General features: G+C 39.8%; 1 protein-coding gene across 1 annotated transcript in view; it reads left to right on the forward strand.

Moving 5' to 3' along the window:
* Positions 1–24755, forward strand: part of LOC128868192 (uncharacterized) — a 72066-nt gene that overhangs the window by 38940 nt on the left and 8371 nt on the right. Inside the window, exons 5-6 of the mRNA XM_054110017.1 lie at positions 18793–18903; positions 22727–22860. Coding sequence (XP_053965992.1) covers positions 18793–18903; positions 22727–22860 — 245 coding nt within the window. The remainder of the gene's footprint in view (positions 1–18792; positions 18904–22726; positions 22861–24755) is intronic.

Below are 24755 nucleotides of genomic sequence, written 5' to 3' on the forward strand. Positions count from 1 at the left end.
ATTTGCATGTGGGGTGTTCGCATTTTAATATATTGAACAGGTATTTCTGGACATACGCGTGCTCCGAAAGCATTTGGGTTTCCTAAAAACTTTACATCACCGAAGTACTTGCTGTACCATGTAGCGACATCCTTCATTAGCCTAGTCGTCCATCTGCCGCTTGTTTTGTTACTCCAACGGTCTTACCATAGACTTATCGTTATTCATTTCGCGCGCTGGAGGTTCACTAAAACCTTCTTCCATCCCCTCGTTTTTTGATGTCCACAACTTTTTGCTCTCACAGGCTAGTAAATCTATCGGTATTCAACCGCTTATTAATTGAAAAGCTGGAAAGCTGTCCCTGATACTGTGCGGTACAAGTTTCAGAGCTGCCGTTCATCCTACCGCTGCTAGGAGCTTACATCGGTTATTTGCCTTTATCGCATTTTCCCACAGCTCAGCTCCGTATAAGAGATCGGTCATTATTTTCCATTACCTTTGGGCTGGTCCTCAATGTCTGTCATCATTTTACTCAGTAGGGATTCCATCTTAGCGGCTTTCTCTGCGTCGTGTTTTATTTGAGTCCAGAAGGTTCAGGTTGGATACAGTCTTATGCCTACTTTACTTTGGAATCTTTCCTGTGGTGAGCGTATTTGAGCAAGTTTGCATGCTCACTTTTAACGGGATGGGCTTCTTGGTTAGCAGTATTAGCTCCATTTTCTCTGTGGCTAATTTGAGGCCACGTGAATCTAGGCACATTTGTGTTCTCAGCATGGCTTGCTTAAGTTTTCTAGGAGCTTCTTCAAAGTTCCGTGACGTGATAAGTGCAGCAATATCGCCCCCGTATCCGATTACAAAGGTACTATTGAGTTTTTCTATATTGAGTATCTCACCGTAGCTCATGCGCCAGAAGTTGAATGCAAGTACTGATCCTTGTGCCGCTCCTGATGGCACGTCTATGCAACGAGAACCTTCTGAGGCTTGATAAACGAGTTTGCGGTCTCGCAAGTAATTCCTCATTATATGCTCTGGATATGCCTCGGAATTTTTAACCCTCGCTCTATGGCGGCTAATATGTCCGCCCATCTTACGCTGTTGAAAGCGTTCCTTACGTCTAAGGTGGCAACGAGAACTATCCGTCTGAATTGAATACTTCGCGGTTGCAGTGCTCCCACGCTGCTTACGACAGTTTGGATTTCCCCCATTGTAGGCTTTCAGCGTCTAAAGTCGTGCTGCATTGCTACTTGTTCTCCGACATTATCTACGGCTGCTACCAGTCAAAGCTCGATCAGTCTTTCAAGGGGCTTACCTGCTGGGTCAAGCATGCACAACTGCCGATATGCTGATAGGAGGTAATGGTAGACTTGCTTATTAGCACGAGCTGCTGCTTTTTACAGATTTCTGGGAAAATTCCATCTCTGAGATAGGGGTTGTACATTGTCTAGTAAGACTTGTGGTCGCATTTTTTCGATCTCCTGGAGAACTTCTGCAGTTACGCCATCCGGTCTTGGTGCCTTGTTGTTTTGGAGTTTACTCGCAGCTCACTGGAGTTCATCGCTGGTGAATAGTTGAGACTCTTTTGTCACATTTACTTAACACTCAGCGCTTTCTCTGACTTCGTGACTTGGAAAGAGTTCTTTTACGATGTAATCCATTGTGCTCGAGCTAAGTTCCGGTGTAGGTATCTTAGCTCCAAGTTTCTTCACACAATCTTGTACATAAGTCACCAGAAGTCGCTGTTTCTTCCCGGAGTTCTTCCCATTTTTCTTTCTTTTTTCTCGCAATAGCGGCCCTTAGCTGCCTTTTCCCACTCTTGTATGCCTCTGCGTCCTCAGTGGCTTGCTGGTTCGCCTAGCTCTATTGTATTTTTGTGTGAGGCGAGGCTTCGTCAACCGAAATTACACAATGGCTATTAAGTAAGATCACAGCCCATCAGGAAAAACTGAGTAAACACCCAGCCATGGATGGAGATTTATATTTTGTTTTTTATGCACGTTTTACATTTTTAAATCTAATAGACCTTATTTTACACAAATGGCTCCAAAACTTTGTACCCAATGGGAGCGGACATTTCGTCGTGCGTCAATCACATTAAAGCTTGTGAAGTAGGCAGCTGCGGTGCACACAAAAGTCAAGCAAAGGGAAGCCTAAAGGTCAAATCAAATCAATCGTAAATCAAATAAAGATTTCCATCACCCAAAATTATAGTTGTTTACTTGGTAAAAACCTATTAAAAAAATTTTTGGATGGCTAATTTTGTACCACATTGTATTTTTCTTATTTTTGTTTATTTTCTTGACACTAAATTGAATACAACGATTGAATACACGAACAATGGAGCAACATTTCTCGTTCTCTACGTACCGCCGCCGAAGAAGAAATCGGATTCCGGCGAGCCCGAAAAAACAATTGGTACGACGAGGAATGTCATGCTGCCGCAGAAAGAAAGGATGCCGCCTATAGAGCCACGCTGCGATCGGGCGCAACGCGAGCCATGTGGGATCGCTACAGAGAGCTGAGAAAAGAAGAGAGACGTATTATCCGAAAGAAGAAACGAGAGGCCGAAATACGTGAGTGCGAAGAGCTTGAGATGCTGGCCAACAGGAACAACGCCCGAAAATTCTACCAGAAAGTTCGGCGGCTTACAGAAGGTTTTAAGACCGGGGCGTTTTCCTGTAAGAACAAAGACGGCGAACTGGTGACTGACGTACAGAGCAATCTTAAATTATGGAGGGAACACTTCTCGAACTTATTAAACAGTGACAGCTGCGCATGTCACCGAGAAAGTGAAGATCCCGATACCCCAATCGTTGACGACGGAATTGTCGTTCCGCTGCCCGATCATGACGAGGTGAGAATAGCGATAACGCGGCTAAAGAACAACAAAGCCGCGGGCGCCGACGGACTGCCGGGTGAGCTATTCAAACATGGCGGCGAGGAGCTGGTAAGGTGCATGCATCAGCTTCTATGCAAAATATGGTCGGATGAAAGCATGCCTGCCGATTGGAATTTAGGTGTGCTCTGCCCAATCCATAAGAAGGGCGATCCTGCAATTTGTGCCAATTACCGCGGGATTAGTCTTCTAAATATCGCCTATAAGGTCCTAGCGAGCGTATTGTGTGAAAGGCTGAAGCCCACCGTCAACCAACTGATTGGGCCTTATCAGTGTGGTTTCAGACCTGGAAGGTCTACCATCGACCAAATATTCTCAATACGCCAAATCTTGGAAAAGACCCATGAAAGGAGAATCGACACACACCATCTTTTCGTCGACTTCAAAGCTGCATTCGACAGTACGGAAAGGAGCTACCTGTATGCCGCGATGTCTGAATTTGGTATCCCCGCAAAACTAATACGGCTATGTAAGATGACGTTGCTCAACACCAGCAGCGCCGTCAGAATTGGGAAGGACCTCTCCGAGCCGTTTGATACCAAACGAGGTTTCAGACAGGGTGACTCGCTGTCGTGTGACTTCTTTAACCTGATGTTGGAGAGCATCGTACGAGCCGCAGAACTTAATCGCTCAGGCACAATTTTTTATAAGAGCGTACAATTGCTGGCGTATGCCGATGATATTGACATCATCGGCCTTAACAACCGCGCTGTTAGTTCTGCCTTCTCCAAACTGGGCAAAGAGGCAAAGCGAATGGGTCTGGTGGTGAACGAGGACAAAACGAAGTACCTCCTGTCTTCAAACAAACAGTCGGCGCACTCGCGTATCGGCACCCACGTCACTGTAGACAGTTATAATTTCGAGGTTGTAAAAGACTTCGTCTATTTAGGAACCAGCATTAACACCGATAACAATGTCAGCCTTGAAATCCAACGTAGAATCTCTCTTGCCAACAAGTGCTACTTTGGACTAAGTAGGCAACTGAGCAGTAAAGTCCTCTCTCGACGAACAAAACTAACACTCTACAAGACTCTCATCATGCCCGTCCTAACGTATGGCGCAGAAGCTTGGACGATGACAACATCCGATGAAGCGACGCTTGGAGTGTTCGAGAGAAAGATTCTGCGTAAGATTTTTGGACCTTTGCACGTTGGCAATGGCGAATATCGCAGACGATGGAACGATGAGCTGTATGAGCTTTACGACGACATAGACATAGCGCAGCGAATAAAGATCCAGCGGCTACGTTGGCTGGGTCATGTCGTCCGAATGGATACAAACGCTCCGGCTTTGAAAGTATTCGATGCGGTACCAGCTGGTGGTAGCAAAGGAAGGGGGCGGCCTCCTCTGCGTTGGAAAGATCAGGTGGAGAAGGACTTGGCTTCACTTGGTGTGTCCAACTGGCGCCGGTTAGCACGAGAAAGAAACGACTGGCGCGCTTTGCTAAACTCGGCCAAAATCGCGTAAGCGGTTATAGCGCCAATTAAGAAGAAGAAGAAATTGAATACAAAAAACAATTAGTATAACTAAATTTTAATGTAAACTTTTATAAAATATAAAAAAAAAAATAAAAAATAAAAAAAAACTATCACTCAAAGTATTCCTTTTGTTCGCTTTCGCTACGTTTTACATATAGCACCAAACTAATAAAGTTATCGCAATAATGAAAGTGAAATGTTTGGCTAACAACTTCGCAAAATGCGTTTACGTTTATGTTGCACCACTTCGAAAACTTACATAATTTCATAATTCACAAACATTTCCCATAGCAAATTCCGCTCCACCTCACTTGCATTCAAATGACTTAGTCATCATTCCCCACTTTTCAGCCATCATCCATTTTAATGGTAATATAAAGTAAAACTTTAAGTATGCAAATTCAGAAATGTCGCCAATTCACAACGAGTTCGCAGACAAAGTCTTTTGTCTGCCTGCTAGCGTACTTTGGTGGTGCACTTTCGCTGAATATTTATTGCATTGCATGCCACCAACGGCATGGCGCAAAATTGGCGCTGTCAAGCGATGGATGAGCGCTTGACAAATTTGACTGACAACACACGCGGAAGCGGTAACACTAATGTTGCTGCCGTTGTTGTTGTTGGTGTTGTTACAGTTTAAATTGCTGCCAACTTTATGACAGCTCTGAGAAGAAGCAAAGAACACCTCAAACACATAGTCGTACATGCCACAGCGCATGCCACACCACAGCTTAAGCCAGGCCAATCACCACATCAGTAGTATTATCTCATCTTCCCAACAGCGAACAACACTAACGACAAAGGCAACTACAAAATAATGACAACGTATGGCAACTGGCACGAACATAATCGCCACTTGATATGCATTTTCAATTGCCAGGCGCAGAAAGATGCTTTGTCATTGATGTTGTTGTTGTTGTGGTTGTTATCTGCGGTAGCAAGAGCGCGGCGATACGCTGGCACATCTCAACTTTGTGGTTTGACTGAAAGGTTTTTCTGCTTACTTTTCTTTGCTCACTTTTATTGTATGCCTCTGCTACTGCGTTTTTTCTATCAATTCATTTTTTTCCATCAATTCGTTTTTTTCCATCAATTCGTTTTTGCTGTAATTTCTTTTTCTCTTTTTTTTGCAACTCATTACTATAGAAAATGTGTAGAAAATAGTGTAGCAAAAGAAAAGGCAGAGTGATGCGGCTTCTTGTTGTCATAATTCGCCACAAAGATGCCATAAATTTCATAGTTGCCGCGCATTGTGCGCCCCCAGTGCACGTGGCTTTCACAGCCACAAACGAGCGTACAAACAAATGAATAAACAACAAATATATGAAAGTATAGTGTAAATAAAAAGCAAATTTTTTGAGTGTGAGAAACATGCGGTAACTGCAAAAACAACAGCAAAGTAATAGTCAGTGTACTGAACAATGATACGAGTAATGAGCTGATGAAAACTTCAAGCTAATATGAGTGCATATGTGTGTGTATGTATTTGAAAAGCTCATAAGCTTCTGTGCAAAAAGTACCAAAAGCAATGAAGTTGTTGACATTCGATTTTTGACAAAATTTATCCCTTAGAAAAGGTTGTATTTAAGAAGGTGAATAAAGGGGAACAAACTAAATCCTACAAACGGCTTAAAAAATAAATTTTAATTAATATTTGAATGTAAATAATGGCAAAAACAAATTTTAATCATCGAAAATCACTTTATTGTTTTTCAAAATATTCTCCATGAAGATCTATACACTTTTGCATGCGTTTGAACCAATTGTCGAAGCACTTTTGCCACTCTGAATGAGGTACCTCCAAAACATGCATTCTGAATGCCGCAACCGCTTCTTCAGGTGTCGAAAAACGTTGACCTCTGAGTTTGTTTTTTACGTACGGGAATAAAAAGAAGTCATTCGGTGCCAAGTCAGGGCTATACGGCGGATGACCCATTAATTCGATGTTTTGGGTGCTCAAAAATGCAGTTGTTTGAGCCGATGTGTGAGAGCTCGCATTGCCCTGGTGAAGAGTGATCCGTCTTTGGCGATTGGTTTTCCTAATTTCTTGGAAGACAACTGGCAAACAAATGGTTGTGCACCACTCAGAATGTACTGTTCTGCGTTGTCCTAGTGGTACGGTTGCGACGTGTCCAGTTTTTCCGAAAAAACATGCGATCATTTGCTTGGAAGTGCTTCGTGCGCGAACAACTTTTGTTGGATTTGGCTCATCTTGCAACACCCATACAGTCGTCTGCTGTTTACTTTCGGGCTCATACGCGTAAATCCATGATTCATCACCTGTCACGATGTCATAGACGTGAGAAACGAGCCTTTTTTTGAGCGATTGACAAATTGTGTGGGATCCAACGCGAACAAATTTTTTTGACAGTCAAATGTTTATGCAATATTGAATGTATGCTGGTCCCACTAATGCCTAAGATTGTCTCAATCTCATGATAGGTCACACGACCATCTTGCAATATCAGTTCGCGCACAGCATCAATGGTTTTCGGAACAACAACTGATTTTGGACGACCTTCACGAAATTCGTCTTGGAGTGAACTACGACCACGATTGAATTCACCATACCATCGATAAACACTGGTCCTTGATGGAGCTTCATCGCCAAAAAATGAATTAAGTTCATCCATGCAATGTTGCTGAGTTAATCCACGTCGAAAGTTGTAAAAAATAATCGCCCGAAAATGTTCACGATTTAATTCCATTTTTGGACCGAGATGAATCTTTTAAGTTACTGTAAACAACACAAATAGCGCTGTTATTTCAAAACGTTCTGAGTACGTAAAAGCCAAAAAATAATGTCAAACTTTGCGATACAGCTGTCAGTTGCCAGATTGCAACACCAGAGCCCGAAGTCTAATATTAAAACGAGAAATTATTTCACTTAATTCAAGATTTTATTTCGTGAATTAATTTTTAAATTTAAAACCGATGGCGAAGTTAAGAAGTTTCGCCAATATGAAACTATTTTGTTAAAAATAAATGACTGGCATGTACAATTCTGTTAGGTGTTTGGCCGAGATCCTCCTCCTATTTGTAGCGCGCGTTCCACAAATGGAAAGACCTACAGTTTTAAGGCGATTCCGGTAGATGGTTTTTTATGAGAAGTTTTTTGATGCTGGTACTGTGCTACGCTAACCCTCCGCTGGACACTTCATCCCTCCATGGGAAGTTCCGTCAATTCCAACTTTTTTACAATGAGGTATGCAATGTTATCGATCGCGTCGGTACTATCCAATTATTCTCCCTGTTGTAACTCTAAGGGAAATGCTAGCTCTTTGCAACACATGAATTCCGTCTAAATCACCATATCATAAGAAATAAAGCTTTGTAAATTCACCACTCATCGTTCTCGGATTCTGTCAATTACTCGATCATGTGCTGACTTAGGCGGTATGTATTCCATGTCATACTACCAAAGTCCTGAACATACCGTTGAGAACTCTTTAGCGAGTTGTTGCTCGTAAGCAGACCATTTTGAAAATGAAATGTTTTTTCTACAAATTTTACTTCCACTACTCCACTTTTACTCAAAATTTCTAGAGCTAGCAACCCAGTGTCTTGCTAAGGGAGCCGATTTGTCAATAGAGAACGAGAAAGCTGCTTGCTGAGTAAACCTTTTATCATTGAATCATGCTTCGTTATATTTATATGTAGATTACTAAAACCTGGATGCAAGCAAAATGCAAAAAATTGAAAAAAATCGTTACAAATTTTTTTTGTTTAGATTTAATTTTCAGATCAAGCGATAAAACAAAACATTGTTTAGAATTTTTATTAATATGCCATTGAGTCGGCAGGTGAAATGGTTGAAGTACCAGTCTGACACACCTCCAGTAGCACTAAAACGCCGTTTTAATACCATTAAAAGACCTCCAACAGGCAGTTATCTGCAGCCAGCCAGAGCTATTGATGTAATGGAGAAGATTGATGGGACTTAGGTTGGCGCACTGCCCCTAGCTGTCGAAGAAAAGAGCACCCAGTGACCTTAATCGTTTAGCTGTCCAACCCGGACATTTACAGAGAAAGTGCTCAAGAGTCTTCTACTCTGAAAGGTCCACACAGCTGCTGCAATGGGAGTTGAATGTTAATCCTAGCTTTTACGCGTGTGTAATAATCGTCCAGTGACCACTAAACACAGCGACGAGTTTGGAAATTGCATGGCGTTGAATCCTCAGAACTATCTGCATCCTCTCTCTACTGTACTGGGGCCAAAGGGCTTTCGAAATAGCACATGAAGAAATGAAGCTCCATCTTTTCTGAGCTTTTCTGAGAAATAATTTGTGGAGTTCCCCTTTATCAATTGTCAAGGGGATGCCGCGATGTCTGCTAGCCTGATAACCGTTGGTGAGAACAGTGACGAACTAATTACCATAAGGGCTAAACGAGAATGACGCCAAGAGGGTATTATTTCTCTGCTGTAAGCTTGCAATTCCGCTTTAAGTCAAGCGGTTGCCGATGACTGGATTGGAGACCTTTGAGACCTATTCAGTAGACTCTTTCCTGGCAAGCTCAAAATAAATTTCATTTCCCTCTATGTTCCTATGTCCTGTAACCCAAATCAGAGAAGTGATTCTTGTACACCCACGCTATTTGATTTCCTCCTTACAGAAGTTGACCGGATTGATCTGCACCGTGGCGTCATCAGATACTCGATCGCGACTCAACTATCAAAAAAAAAGTTTATATGTATATTTCTCGCCACGCGTTCCTTAAGCATTTTGCATGCTAACAAACATTAACAGTAATCGGCAGTTTTAAGGGAATCGATAAATTGCTAATTTAGAGAAAATCCCTGATCCGACTCCCGATTCCTTCTTGGAGCCGTCAGTGAAGACAGAGGTATCAGCTTCGATGCAGATTTCCCCTTCGTTCCAATCCTGTCTACTTGGTAAGATTACCCTGGCATGACCCTCGAACTCCAGTTTGCGGTTAGTGAGATCTATACGAAGTTAACTTAATATACTATAGCTTCTAAGCTTTTTTTCTTGCAGCTGTATGGAGGATGAGATGAATCATCTCAGTACTTATAAGTACGCAAGAGTTTTCCTGCTTTTGGGAAGTTAAGATTCAGACATCGCGGCTCTCGTATTCTAACTACGACAGCAGAGTTAGTAAGTTTGATATTACCTTCAGCGCACTACCCTTCTCATATAGCTAAGTAGTCTCATCCGCCTTTACTTACTATCAGTGTCACAAACTTTCAAAGTGATCCACGTTCTCATTAGAGGCTACCACTCCGAAAGCTTCGTATTCACCTCACTAAGCCTCGTTGCCGACCGCCGTAGCCGAATGGGTAGATGCGTGATTAGCATTCGGGAGCACATAGGTTCGAGTCCCCGTGTATGAATATCAAAAGTTCTTTCTAATAGCGGTCGGCCCTCAGCAGGCAATGACAAACCACCGAGTGTAATTCTGCTATGAAAAATCGCTTCATGAAAAACCATTTGCCGTTCAGAGTCGGCTTGAAACTGTAGGTCCATCCATTTATGGGTTAACATAAAGACGCAGACCACAACTAGAAGGAGGAGCTCGGCCGAACACCTAACAAAAGTGTACGTGCCAATTATTTATTGTAGCCCTCGTGGGTTTGCCTTTTTTCGCGTTCTGCCAGTTCAAATTACCACTTCGCGGAAATCGTTTTGAGACAATCAAGACAATAAAGAATAATTCGCAAAAGGTGGAATCTCAGAAAGGTTTTTAGAAGCATTATGAGGAACGAGAGAAACGTTGGGATATTTGTTTTGCTTATCTCGAAGACTACTTTGTAGAGACTAAAGAAACTAAGTACCAAAAAATAAATTTAAAAATTTCATTTTACTGACAACTCCGCGTTACTTTTTGAACAGTAGTTGGTTGTAAAAGATACACAAAAAGAAATAGCAAATGTCATCGACGGGTGTGAGTTTTGCAGGCGAATAAAAGCTAAATGTATTTGCTTATAAAATGAAAACAATTTTAATACAATAACTTTTTACTGCTTTCCGAGTTTATTTCATTTATACGAAAGTGAGTACGCACTAAACTATTTTTTGTTGAAGTATGGAGTGGAAATGGAAAATATTAAGAGGTATCTTTACTTGCATGTAAGTGAATACAAAAAAGCGTATCGTCTGTCAGCATGAAGGTCGTGGGGTGGACTGAGTACTTTCACCCCAACATGCATTTAATCGAGTCGGAAAAAATTGATGATTTGATATTTCTTTCATTCTGTTATTTTTGAAGTGAAACTTCTTAGGTGTCGATATACGAGCGAGAATGGAGAGTAAAATTTCAAGGCCATGCAACGTTTTGGGCATTTTCGTTCCGCGAGAGAGAAAAAAGATATATCGGGGAGGAAAAGGAGAGAGAGAGCTATACCTTATATATATCTAAGATACACTTTAGGCCCTTTTCCTGAGTTTTTCCTTGTGGTTGCTCATTTCTAGTGAGAAATAACACTGCCTACTTTTTGGCGCTTGTTCGTTGGTGCAAACTTGTAGGAAATATATTTTTGGTACCTACTTTTCGCCGTTATATTTCTTTGGTGCCTACTGTTTGGGGCGTTTTTTGGTCTAAATTTTTTTGGCGTTTTTTTAGTGCCTTCTTTTTGGCGCTTATTTCCGTTTCCTGGCTAGTGCTTGTGAGTACTATAAAGTGCTATCCATTCGGGCGTCGGATTTATTGGTATTGCCTTGCGGTAATTTGTGCCGTTGCTGCGGTCCTGGAATCGCTGTGCTTGTGCGGGTGATAAATGCTTGGAGTAGTGCGCGTTGTTGCCACGATTTGTGTCCGGCGTTTACCTACACCGGTCGACCCTTCTCCGTTTTTTGTAAATTTTGTCCATTTGTAGTCTGTGCAAATGTTGTGAATTTATTTATATATATATTCTTTCTCTCTCTCTCTCTCTCTCTTATTCTTTCTCGGGTCTCTCCCTCTTTCTTTACCTGCCTTGAAAGTTTCACCTCTGTTATGTGTACTACGTTACTCGCACTTGTTTTTTAGTTTGTCGCAGTTTATTTATTTTTTCTTTTTATGTTTGAAACTATGTATAGAGTGATTCAAGAGCGATGCAGTTTTTTATCGTATTTCCGAGGGCTGCTATTCATATTTTTGCTTTTGGGCACTTCTAGTGTTGCTAGGCGTGAACTGACGTTTCGTTTTTAAAATTGAACACATTTTACTATAAACGAATTCAGTACATTTTGATGTGTGAAAAATACTGGTGCTGTTTATAGTGCCTTTAAAAATTCATCTCGCCATAACCAAGTGGATATTTCGTTTGATCAATTTTCACAAATTTTCCGGAGGTTGGTCCAAAATCAATTGTTGTGTACCAATAGATCATGACATCCCTTGACGTTAGTATGAAGAACACCAATAAGATTTTGCATGATCACCCTGTGGAAAAAAGATGTTGCATCGCATACAATTAAAAAACAAACGCCCTGGAAACACACTCAAAACTGGACAAGTTTCAAAATTCAATGCAAATCCAATTCAGAAACTTGAAAGTTGCACTTTTTTATACCCAAACTCATTGAGCTAAAAAACTCCGTAACATTTCAAAAAAAAACTTTGGCTCCGGTGCTTACATGACAAGAAGGTCAGCCCTGTTTTCTTTGCTTGTAAATCTTTGTTGCAATAAATGGAGTATCCAGCCACAGGTCGTGTTTTGGATGTACGACTTGGTGGTTCTGTCAATTTTGAGAAACGGCTGTCTAGTTTGGTGGGTAGCTCTTCGGAAGGGCTATAACACCACTAAATTAGAGAAAGTGCAGAGAACTGCACGTATTGACATCACTGAGGTGTGTAGAACATGCCCCACTGCCGCCCTTAACGTCATTCTGTGCTTACTTCCCATTGATCTTCAAGTTCAACCCATTGCCGCTACGAGCGCTATCAGGTTGAAGGAGATTGGCTTCTGAAAGCAATCTTCTGCAAGACATGGAAGCATTTTGGGCAGTTTTCTCCTTCCTTCTTTGTACTTTGCATAGACCTCTCCATCTGCAAGCTGGGGTTTGAAGGTTGTGCTAGAGCTATCTTTCCAAATAGGCTGCTTTGGAAGGAGAGGAGAGTTTGTACGGATATAAGAGCCTACGTTTTGAGCGACGAATTCGAGAGAGAAACCGAAAACTAGTAATGTTTTTCAAGCCGAGGTCTTCGCAATCCTGTAGTCGGGCTAAATACTTAGGGTTGCTAATGGGAGGAAGATTTAAATATCTTTTCCGCTAGCTAAGTTGCAATCAAAACTCTGACATCACCATGTTGCAGCTCTCTTTTGGACAACTTTTGTAAGATCAAACGTTTCGAACATGCAGAAAACATTTATCCAATCTGTGTTTGAGGGCAAAGGGAAGATAGAGGGAAATGAAATTGCCGATGAGCCTGCCAGGAAGGGGTCGACAGAACTGGTATCAGTTGTCCGCATCTCAGACATCGGTGTCCCCTTGAGTGTGAGTATTGTTAACCCCCCGTTAGACAGCTCTTTCAGTTGGGCACCCGGGTCTGGCCTTTTTCCATCCTGTTCGAGTAGCCATTTCAAATGGCAGCTCAAGGCCGTTAGCTATAATAGAAATATGAGTCAAGCCCGGGTGCCCAATGGTGGGTTCAGGAGAAACTGGACACTTACTTTCTTAAAAAATCGCAAGAAGCCAGATTGAATTCAAAAACACTTTGAGCTGGGTATGCAACGACATTCAATTTCCATAACTTTCAAACTTATAGCGGTGTACACCGGTGACTGGGTAATCAGAACTCATGCGGAAAAATTTGGACTTCCGCACAACCCCCATTGCAGAAGCAGTAGGAATCTTTCAGAGAAAGAGACTGTTGAACATTTTCTTTGCAAACGTCCGCGTTTGGTGGTTAGGCGCTTGAGGTTCTTTGAGTGTGGCTTTTGGGACATACTGAGGCAGTTCTTCAACCTAAAACCCTTTTTTCTCATCCCCACATCAATTCAGCACTGGATGGCTGTAGAGGGGTTTCCTTCCTTTAAATCAACTTAAAAGTATTTTTAAAGCGAACACAGGCTTTATGGGTCATGCGTATATGTACATACATATCTATTTAGATAAGAACTTTCTCACTAATATTTTCGTGTTTGCACAACATCAACTACTCTTTCATGAATAGCTTGGATAAGCAGAGTGGCAATAAAGGCATAAAATTAAAAATTTGTATGAAAAATTATTTATTGCAAGAATAAAAATTAATTTTTATTTTTTTATTTATTTTTTTTTTTTGTCAGTTCGTTGGCATATTTCTTGATACGCGCATCCAAATACATATGAACACTTTTATATGGCTTTTTACATGTAGACTTGAAATTTATTAAAACGCTTTGTCATCAGCAGCTGTAATTGCAAATAAACAAACTTATATGTGTGGGTACATTTATGACAAAGACGTTTTGCTGGTGGCTTTGCCTAACAGGCTGACTGCGCAAACACAACGCGGCAGGCTAAACAACTTTCACTGTTGCTTGGCAGCATCAAAACAAAATGGAAAACTAAAAAAACAGAAATGAGGATGGTGTGGCCGCAATAAAATATAAAATCTACAATACAAAGGGACAAAAACAATAATAAACTACGCAGCGCAAGAAATGAAAAAAAAAAAACAGGTGCAAATGTTCGCTGTGTATGGAATATTATGAATAAATTTATGGCAATAAACACTGCAAGAGAGCGCAACTAAATGTATGTTGAAGCCGCAGTGCCCGATAAACAAACACCAGAGGTTATAATTCAATACACCCGCTTTTTAATATGCTTTTTTAATATGGCCGCTATTCATTCTGACAGGAACAAACTTTTGTCCACTCGTATTTCTTACAATAAAATTTTACAAATAATAAAAAAGGAAATATTTTTTTTATTATTCATTATTTTTCATTGTGATAAAATACTTTTATTATTATTATGAATAATTCTACGGAATCTCGGCAGGCAATGGCAAACCTAGGAGGGTAATTCTGCTATGAAAAATCGCTTCATCAAAAACCATTTGCCGTTTGGAGTCGGTTTAAAACCTGTATGTTCCTCTATTTCGGGAACAACAGCAAGACGCACGCCACAAATAGGCGGAAATACTATTATTTTGTTTAATAGTACGAGTCGGCGGTTAGATTTGATTCTTGTAAGCAACAACATTAGTTTTGTCATCTGCTTCTACAATATCGCCGATTAAAGTTCACCATATTTCTTTAATTCTAAACTTGGCATTTTTTTTATTTCTTTAAAATCTGTCCTAATAGCACTCATTCTGCCTTTGGAATACTGGTTTTTATAAGAGCGTTACTGCTTCCTCTGTCAGTGATGCAGCGAACCTATTTCTTTTCCGATTTCTTTTCGTGTCTGAAGAAAATCTTCAGGAAGAACATTTGGCAGCCATGCGCCAAAATTTCTCGAGGAAATTGTCTTCTACATTTGACTTCGGTTCAGTTGTTCTTTCAGACGATGATGTAGTTGAAGGATGGTTGAGATGGTTAAAGATTAATAACTTCCCTCCCTAATGGTTTGGTGGGGAGTGCCTTGCAAAGACGTTACATCTCTTCATTTCAGCGAAAAAGAGGTTAAGACCGAGGAAAAAATGTACCAAGAGGATGTCATAGGAGGTATGGTGAAGTAGTTAAGCAGTTCGCTTTTCAATGGAGAGCGTTGGATCTTTCAGCTAGATACCGCTCCAGTCCATAAGGCAAAAACCACACAGCAGTGGCTAAAAAACAATATTCCGGGGTTCATAGCCTTAAAAAATAGGCCGTTTGGAAGTCCAGATCTGAATCCATTGAACTACAGTTTGTCATCAGAATTGGAGAACAGGGCCTGTCGAAGAGCTCACAGAAATTTGGAGAGTCTCAAACAATCTTTGGTTCCAGCAGTTTGAAGACTTTTGTAAGAACAAATTGTGACCATTTCGAATGAAAAAGAATTTTTTTTTAATATTTACATGATTAAATAAAACTAAATTCATTAAAAAAATGATTATAATTTCTTATAGGAACTTAGCTTGTAACTGAACTTATGGCAGGACTAAGTATTTTACTGGAACCTTATGAATCGTATATTTGTTAATATTGCAAAATATCATAAAATCACATTTTCTAATTATTATTAATCATTATTAATTGTACAAATCTTGCTGCGATTGAATTTTTTTTTTAATTTAGGGGTTTCCATTGATTCAAGGCTCAATTTTATCACGCACTTAGTGGAGAGGCTTTTGTGCGTTTCGCACCACATTCACACCATTTTTCAGACCCGAAACCACTGCACGAGTCTCGTTGGTGATTGATTAGTCTTTCTTACTTAATTGAAAATATTTGATTTAATAATAACACAGGCCAGCGAAATCTCGCTTTTTTACAGTTCATAAAACCGCTATGGGTGTTTCTTGAAGGTGTTTTTATGCTGAAAACGAATATGACCTTGAAAATGCTCCAGCACGTCAGGATTTTGGCAGTTTGAGGTTAAATAGTCAAAAAATGCAGATTTTGGTCATTTTGAAAAATTTTTTTTGAGCAAGGTAAAGTTTTTTTTTAATTTTCCACAACGGCATCGCAAAGTACTACTCTTTAGCTTTAAGGTCTTTTTTTTAATATTTTTACGATTAATATAAAAAAAGTTATTCTATTTTGAATTGGAGAATTTTAGATATGCAAATTCAACCATTCTAACTCTCTTACGCCCCTGTAAAGGGCGAATTCAAAATAGTATAACTTTTTTTATATTAATCGCAAAAATTTTTTAAAAATGGATTTTAAAGCTGAAGAGTAGTACTTTGCGATGCCGTTGTGGAAAATTAAAAAAAAATTTTGCCTTGCTCAAAAAAAAATTATATAAATGGTGAAAATCTGCATTTTCTGACTATTTAACCACAAATTGCCGAAAATCCTGACACGCATTTTCAAGGTCATATTCGTTTTCAGCACAAAAAAACCTTCAAGAAACACCCATACCGTTTTAGAAACTGTACCTCGCAGAACTCTGTAATTAATTATTAGTTTCGTTACTTATACTCCTATATACAAGATGAAGTCCAAAATAAATCAGGCTGAGCTGAATTAGAAACAACAATTCGAGTTTAATTATTCAAAATAGCCCCTTCTGGCCTCGATACACTGTTTTGCGCGATCTAAAAACTTTTCGAAAGAGTGTTTCAGATCGTTGACCGGAATGCCCTTCAAGATGTCGGTACAAGCCTTTTGGATGGCCTCAACGGAAGCAAAACGTTTTCTTTTCATGACGAAATGTAATTATCCGATTAGGTAGAAGTCAAGGGAGCCATATCAGGCGCATGCAGTGAGTGATTGATGGTTAAAATGCGATTTCTAGTCAAAAAATCAGTCACAAGAGTAGATCGATGAGATGGTGCCTTATTATACAATAAGCACCAGCTTCCTCCTTCGCGGTATTCAGGGCGATTTCGACGATTGCGATGCAACAAACGCTTCAAAACGCCAATATAGAAAATTACATTGACGGTTTGGCCCGTTGCACAGTGCGGCCGATTCCCAAAAAGCTGGCCAAAAGTCGAAAAGAAAAGTTTCTAGAAAGAGTTTTTTTGTCTTTGGATTGGCTACAGTAATGCCTTAAGGAGTGAAAACCGTTCATAGCAACGTCCTGTACCCTAAGTATCCTCTGTATTTTCAGTCGCAACGTGGCCTTCGTTTGAGCATCGTATTACTGTCGATGAATAGTGAAAGTTGTACACATTTGAAAGATTTTGTAATGGAGTAAATTGAACAAAACCAAATGGAATCATCTTCGGAAGGTTAGTAAAATACGAGAAATCTTTAGTACATATCAATACCTCGACACAAAATTTTTAGCTGATACATTTTTTGCAATTTTTTTTATAAAATTTGAGCTTTCAAACTGTATAGTAATACAACGCCGTCATATGCTGCTTTGAAACCTATTAAAGGTTACTCAAAAAAGTAATGGTTACTGAATAAAACAAGATTCAGCTGCTACCACTTGCTACCTTGGCTTTAATCAGCGACCCCGAAAACATATAAATTTACATGCATCTTGATTATGTTCTTGAATATACGCTATTTCACGTGAGGGGGTGGCCAATAGGGGTGGAAGGGGGTGGATTTTCAAAATTTTAAGATCAAATTCGTAATCAGCGACCCCGAAAACCCCCGAGTAAGAAATTTTGAATCAATTACTTAATTTTTTGAGTTTTGGCTAACTTTTCGGGAATCGGCCGCACTGTGAGTTGGCACGTACTCCTTGTGGACAATTCCTCTGGAATCGTAAAAACAAACGAGCATCGACTTAATTTTTGACTTCTCCAAAAGCGATTTTTTGGGTGGTGGCTCGTCTGAGGCCCTCCATTCGGTACTTTACCGCTTAGTTTCAGGTTGAAGTTGGAAATACCAAGTTTCATCACCAGTTGCCATGTTGTAAAGGAAGTTCTCGTCTTTTGTCGCCTGTTTATTGAAGACTTTCGAATGTTGAACTCTGAGCAATTTTTGGTCCTCAGTTAACTTGTGCGGAATGAAACGTGCACAGACCGTTCGTAAGCTCAAATGCTCAGTTAAAATGCGATAAATCGAAGTTTTGGAGGTATTCAACTCCGATTCCATGAATTTCAACTATGATTTCGGTTAATTTTTGATAAATTTACGAACAATTTCGATGGACTTTTCGGTGATTACTGATTCTGCGCGGCGGCCCGTGAGTTCATTGTCATTTATGTCTTCACAACCATCTCTAAAACATGTAAACCACTCATTAACTCTGGCATGAGATAGAAAGTCATCACCATAAACTTTTTTCATCAATTCAAATGTTTCGGTAAAAGTTTTACCGATTTTAATACAAAATTTGATATTAGCTCTCTGTTCGAAAATCATTTTTGTACCGGTGACATAAACATACTGACACCTTAGACACAATAACTTCGCTTCCACTGAACCGAATGTCACCAGGCTTTCACTGGAAGTCAGCTCGGAATGCAACTTCCAATGCACTAACTCATTAAAAAGATGGCGCCATCAAAAGCATATTTATGACGCCAGTCTTGTTTATTTTGGACTTCACCTTGAACTTTTCGCAATTCAACGGTTTCTAACGATGATAATGTAATTGTACTACATTGTCTAGTCTTAAATATTCTAAAATTGGCATTCTAGTTTTCAATTAATCTTTTAAACATCTGTTCTGAAATTTGTCAGACATTAATGAGTAAATAAAAATAAATAGTAATAATTATGGTCATGACGTATCTGCATAGTTTTTTACACACATTTGACATTTTTGTTCCAAAGTAGTTTTCTCTGCAAAAAAATTATATTTTACGTATTTTTACTTCCTGAAAGGTAGCCTTAAAACTTCTTCAATTAGTTTAAAATCATTACACACAACTGTGCATCTATCATTTACACAAATCATTGCTACTTACCACTACATATGCGTTAATGAGTTTCATTTTGATTTCCATTTGCAGAATGCTCTCTTTCGCCATTTGTGAGTGGTTCATCATCCGAGAAAATCCCGTTTGTATTTCTGCCACTGCGCGGCCAAATCATTTACCCCAGCAGAGAAATCAGTTTTCCAGGTAAGTCTACTGACAAATGCACTTATTTACACTCGTATACTGACGCACACAATGAATAAATAAAGGGTGTCTCATTACAAAAATGCCTGATAAATGTCTACCACCTATGGCATTGGACCCTTTGGCGCAACTTTCAATGATTTTTCGGTATTCTACCGACTAAATTTAATGAAGTAGGAGCCAAACGCACGTTTTTTGATTTTGGTTTATCGCTCTCCGGTTCTTGCGTTACTTTCTTCCACCGTTTCTTACAAATCGGATTCTTCTCATCCCTCAATATTAAAAGCACGCTACTATTTGTTTTTTTTTTTTATACAAATACAACAAAAACATATATCTATATTAACACAAAATTTCAAACTCGCTTCAACCTTTTTAACCTGACGGTGCCAGGTTTTTTGTTTTCGTATACAAAATTTGAGTATGTACTTTGAAAAGGCGTGGCAGCTCTGCGAAAAAGAGTTGTCAAAATCAAAAGTATTTTTTAATTAATCGAAACTAGTACTTTTTTTATACTGAAATTCAACGGGCCATAAAACTGCATACCCAGAAAAATTATTACATGGCTTTTGTTGTAGTATGAGCCATGGTCGGTGAAATGTTTAAAATGCCATTTTGGCACTACCCAAGTAGCACTAAAGCACCGTTTTGTTACCACTAAGAGATCTCCAACAGGCTGATATCTGCAGCCAGCCAGACTGTTGATAAAATGGAGAAGATTGATGGGATTTAGGTTGGCGCACTGCCCCTGGCTGTCGAAGAAAGGAACACCCAGTGACCTTAATCGTCTACCTGCCAAACCCGGACATTTACAGATAAAGTGAAAGGTCCCCGTAGATTCTGGAGTGGGGGTTAAATGGTAAACCTAGCTTTCTCGCGTGGATGTCGGTCATACAATTATCGGTAAACACAGCTACACGAGTTTGAAAATTGAATGGTGCGGAGTCCCCAGGACTTTCTGCGTCCTACGTGTATTGTCCTGAGGACAAGGGGATTTCGAAATAGCATATGAAGAAATGGAGCTCCATCTTTTTTGCGCTTGCCTGAGAAATATGTTGTGCAATTCACCTTTAACAACAGTCAGGGGGATGTCGATGAGCGGGTAGAAGGTCTCTGAAACCAATTTAGTCCTCTTCCTGGGAAGCTTATCAGTAATTTCATTATCTCTATTTTCCTATATCCTTGAACCCAGATCAGAGAAATGCTACCCTGCACATCCAAGAGATTTGATCTCCTCCTTGCAGCACTTGACCAATTTGGATCTGTCGCATGGCGTCGTTAGTGCCTTGATCGTAGCTTAACTATCGAACAAAATGTTGATATCTCCCTCGCTCCCGCCTTCCCTAAGCATTTTGCATGCCTGCAGAATGGCAAAGACTTCTGCTTGAAAAACACTAGCAGTATTCGGCAGTTTTAAGGAAATAGATAAATTGACTGATTTACAGAAAATCACTGCCCCGACATCCGATCCCCTCTTGGAACCGTCAGTGAAGACAGAGGTGTAAGCTTCGATGCAGATTTTCACCTCGTTCCAATCCTGCCTACTGGGAAGATTGCCCTGGCATGACCCCCAAACTCCAGTTCGTGGATAGAGAGATCTGTACGAAGTTTAGAGAAATACTGTCTTAGCTGCCCAGAAATGCGACCATGCCCCTTGAGACATTGCCGCCAGAGGGCAACCTTCTTAAAGAAAAGCTCAAAAATTTTCAAAATGTATATATTTTTTAATTGGTTTAAAAAAAGTAATAAGCTTTTAGAAAGAAAAATATTTTCGCTTTAAATTTTTTTTTAAATTATATCCAACTGTTGATACAAATCGTAGAGATCAAAAATGGTGAGAACGCACTTGAAAGCCTGCGAAGCCCTCAAACATTCACTTCGGGTCTTGCTGCATTCAGGATGTTATCTTCGGAAATATTACGTCTCGGACTACCTTCTACCTATAACGTTGGATACATAATTTACGATAAGTGTATAGAGTAAAGATTAAAGCAACGAATATCGATTTTTTGAACCTTCTAATTGAAGCTTCCCCGTGACAGCCAATTCACATCGTCGTATTCGCATTTCACAAAGTTCTCATCAGTTCAGTTATGGAATTGCATCCGTTTAATATTCCATGCCAATCCCGCAATATTTTCAAATAACAGCTGTCTAACAAAAGCCTAACCGAGGCAGCTTAATAATCCTTCTGAGCCATCTAAACACCCTTTATATTTATTGCTTACTCATATCACGTGAGAGTAGGTTAGGTAGCAGACAAAAAATGAGTCAACATTTATGGCGTTGCTTAGTTGCATGCAGAAATCGAAAAGCCAAACACAAGTCAAGTGATAACAAATCTCACTGTAGTTGTACATCTATACGTATGTATGTATGTATGTAATCAAATGTATTCACGTTTTGCCCCCCTTTGGAAAACTCATTGGTCAGCTTGCGCTTTCAGTAACGAGGTGTAATTTAAATTGGTCTTAAAGTTGATCTACATAAAGATTTGTGAAAAAAATGTATACATCTGTAGAAATATATTCATAAATATACTAAAGGGTTTTCCAATAACAGCTGTTATTTTGAATAGCCCGCTATTTCGGTAGATGCCACTTTTGAAGCTGTCATTCTTTGATATTTGACAAGTAGAAACTACGCCATTAATAAAAATGGAACGATAAACAACGCATTGGAATTATTAAAATTCACTATAAAAATGGTGAAAATTTGGCAGAGACGGTTCGTAAAACTCGAAAATTTTTGGGTCATCGTGAAGCACCTTGTCGGACCGCAATACAGTAATTGGTGAAAAAATTCGAGCTGTTGGGAGAATTTCGTGAAGTGAAGAATAAAACAAGATGTGCCGGAAATATTGCTGTTGTAGCCGAAAGTGTTGAAGAAGACCCAGGTTTCTCCATTCCTCGTCGTTCTTTGGAATTAGGCATTCCACAAACGTCATTACAACGTATTTTGCATAAAGATTTGGGGCTAAGGGCTTACAAAGTCCAGTTAACACAAGAACTCAAGCCGGCCGATTATCAACGACGTCGTGCCTTTGCCGATTGGATCGTTGAAATGCATGAAAATGATCCGGAATCCCATCGAAAAATCTTGAGTGATGAGGCACATTTCCACCTCGGTGGCTTCGTCAAAAAGCAAAATTGTCGGATCATCGTCTTCTGAAAATAACAAAAGCAGCCGCGCTCTTAGCTGAATAACTCACGAACTAATGAATAGAACATCATGAAATTTCAACAGCTGTCTTTTTAAGATTAGTACTAACTGAAACAGAGGTGAATGCTATAAAACTTATGTCATCTATATGTTAGGACCGGAACTTTTCAGCCCGTGTGTTATAACTCTAAAGCTAACTTTTAATGCGTTTACAGAGGAGTAACCGACATTGGCGGAGTTAGATAGGAAGTAATCCGATTGGCAGTCGAGAATGCCTAACTAGGGATGTATTAATTTAGCATAGAGATTCAAAAGAAAGTCATGGAATAGTTTTTATAACCAGAACATGGACGAAACGAGACAAGATGGGGATAAAATTTACTAAGAAAATATTTTAGTGCGCGGATATTTCGAATTTTGGCAAACTGTGACCACGCTTTGACTTTTTATAGACCATGGAGACATTATGCGATGTTTTTGAATAGAGCTTAACCAAGATTTGATTAGATTATCTGTGCTTAACACCTCCATCTGTATCTACTAAAGAGGAGGAGGTTTGACGAGAGTATTTGTAGAATAATAGGGCTATGTACTATATATTCACCATTATTTTAACGTCATGCAAATATTAAAGTCATTTATTTTATTACCATCTTTTTAGAAATTCGCACCCCCGTATGCGCTGTCACTGGCGCCCAATATCTTACCATTAACGGCTGGTCGGATTTAAGAAATCCAATCGATACGGATTATCCATTTCGGATGTTTCGCGATGAAGGACGTACTTTCTTGCAGGTAAGTGTGAGCACAGTTAACAAATTAAGGTAATTTTATGCGGGAGAACTCAACGCAACCCCGCCTTGCTATTTGCTGCACATAAAACCGAAAAGCCATAGTGATGAACTTCCTTCTGCGACAATCGCACAGAAATATTTATTGCATTTTATGAGGCAATTAACGCTTTCATTGCACAAACTGCGACACATAAAACAAGCATTTTATTGTTGTTGTGTTTATTAGAGTGATAAATTTGCGGATCGAGTTGTTGCAATTTAGAGCAGCTGGCAGTGGCGTTCAACGTGTAACCCATATGTTTAGTCACCATGGCAACAGAATGAAATCGAAAATGATGTTACAGCTAAATGGCAAAAAAAGTATCTGGAACTCAAATGCGTTTAGCAGCTAATAAAGTGCGTTTAAAAGAAAATAAGCAACTGCACGCAAGAGCCAAAAATTTTATTACTTTAAAATATTTGCAACCCGATTATAGTTTTTTTTCTGTTATATGGGAAACATTTGTTCACTGTTCTTTTAACTTTCCCATAAAAATCTTGCAGGTATTTTATTTTGTTTAATTTTATTAATCTATAGTACGAATTACCGTATAGACTAGACAAGAATGCAATTAAAAACAAGCCAAATTGGGCAACTAAAATATTAGCAATCAAAATACAGGGTCCTGCCCTCGAAATGTAACCAACTTCAGACCGCTCGCGCGGGCATCAGCTGTCTGTTAGTTGGCTAAATGACAGTCCAGAGTATTTTTTACAAGCGCGCGAAAGCATTTTGCCGAGAGTAAACAAGAAAAAAGTTTCAAGTTTGGTTTTATCGCACCACTACTCGTTACAATTATACCTGGTAGCATCGCGAAACGTCATGGAGGCGGTCATCAAAAGACTGCAACGTCACGTGAAATGGTTCAAAAAGTGAAGAAGTGACTTGAGCGAAGTCCCCGACGAAGTGTCAATCCAATGGCGAAAGATCTGAAAATACCTGATCGGAGGATCCGCCCCACACTGAAAAATGATCTCAAAGTCAAGCCTTACAAGAGCCAAAAGGCGCATGATCTTACACCAAAACAGCAACAAGTCAGGCTTGAGAGAGTGAAGGAGTTGCTTCGCTAGGCCGAAAGCGGTCAAGTTCCGAAGATTGTGTTTTCTGACGAGGAAATTTTTCAAATTGAACAATTCGTAAACTCCCAAAACGATAGGGTTCATACGAGACGTTCATACGAGAATTTGAGTCATCGATTGGCCACCAGGAGGCAGCACCCGCCACAGGTATTAGTTTGGGGCCGTTGTAACCACAGATGGGCGCTCTCCAATTGTTTCCATCGAGCCTGGCGTCAAAGCAAATGCGAAATATTATCGGGAAAGTATTCTGGAGGTTGCTTTGAAGCCGTGGGCAGACAAACATGGACATCTCAAAAAGCTCGAGTGAACCAAGAATGGCTAAAAACCACCGTTCCTAACTTCATAACGTCCACAAAATGGCTCTCAAATACACCAAATGCAAATCCGATGTATCATTCTCTTGGGGCGATTTCGGAAACTAAAGGTCCGGACTAAAAGATTCACCAATCTTGAGGCGCTAAAAAATGCTATTGCCCGCGAGTGGGCCCAAAATACCTGCAAGTCACATTCGGGTAGCTTGCGATTCGTTTCAAGGCCTATAGTCAAGACAAAAGGGGGTCATATCGAGTAAAAGTAAATTTATTATTAATTTTGTATTATTTTCACACATTTTTTACTTTACATTCAATAAAAGTAATTTTCCAAACTGAATTTATGGCTCTTTTAATTGGTTACACTACGAGTGCCGGACCCTCTACTTACGAATAATTTCTAAAGCTTTTGAATGCTTCGGCACTATTGTGAGTAGAGATCTCAATAGCTCGCGAAATTTATTTT

The sequence above is a fragment of the Anastrepha ludens genome, chromosome 6 (assembly GCF_028408465.1).
Source record: "Anastrepha ludens isolate Willacy chromosome 6, idAnaLude1.1, whole genome shotgun sequence".
In the NCBI taxonomy this organism is placed as follows: Eukaryota; Metazoa; Arthropoda; class Insecta; order Diptera; family Tephritidae; genus Anastrepha; species Anastrepha ludens.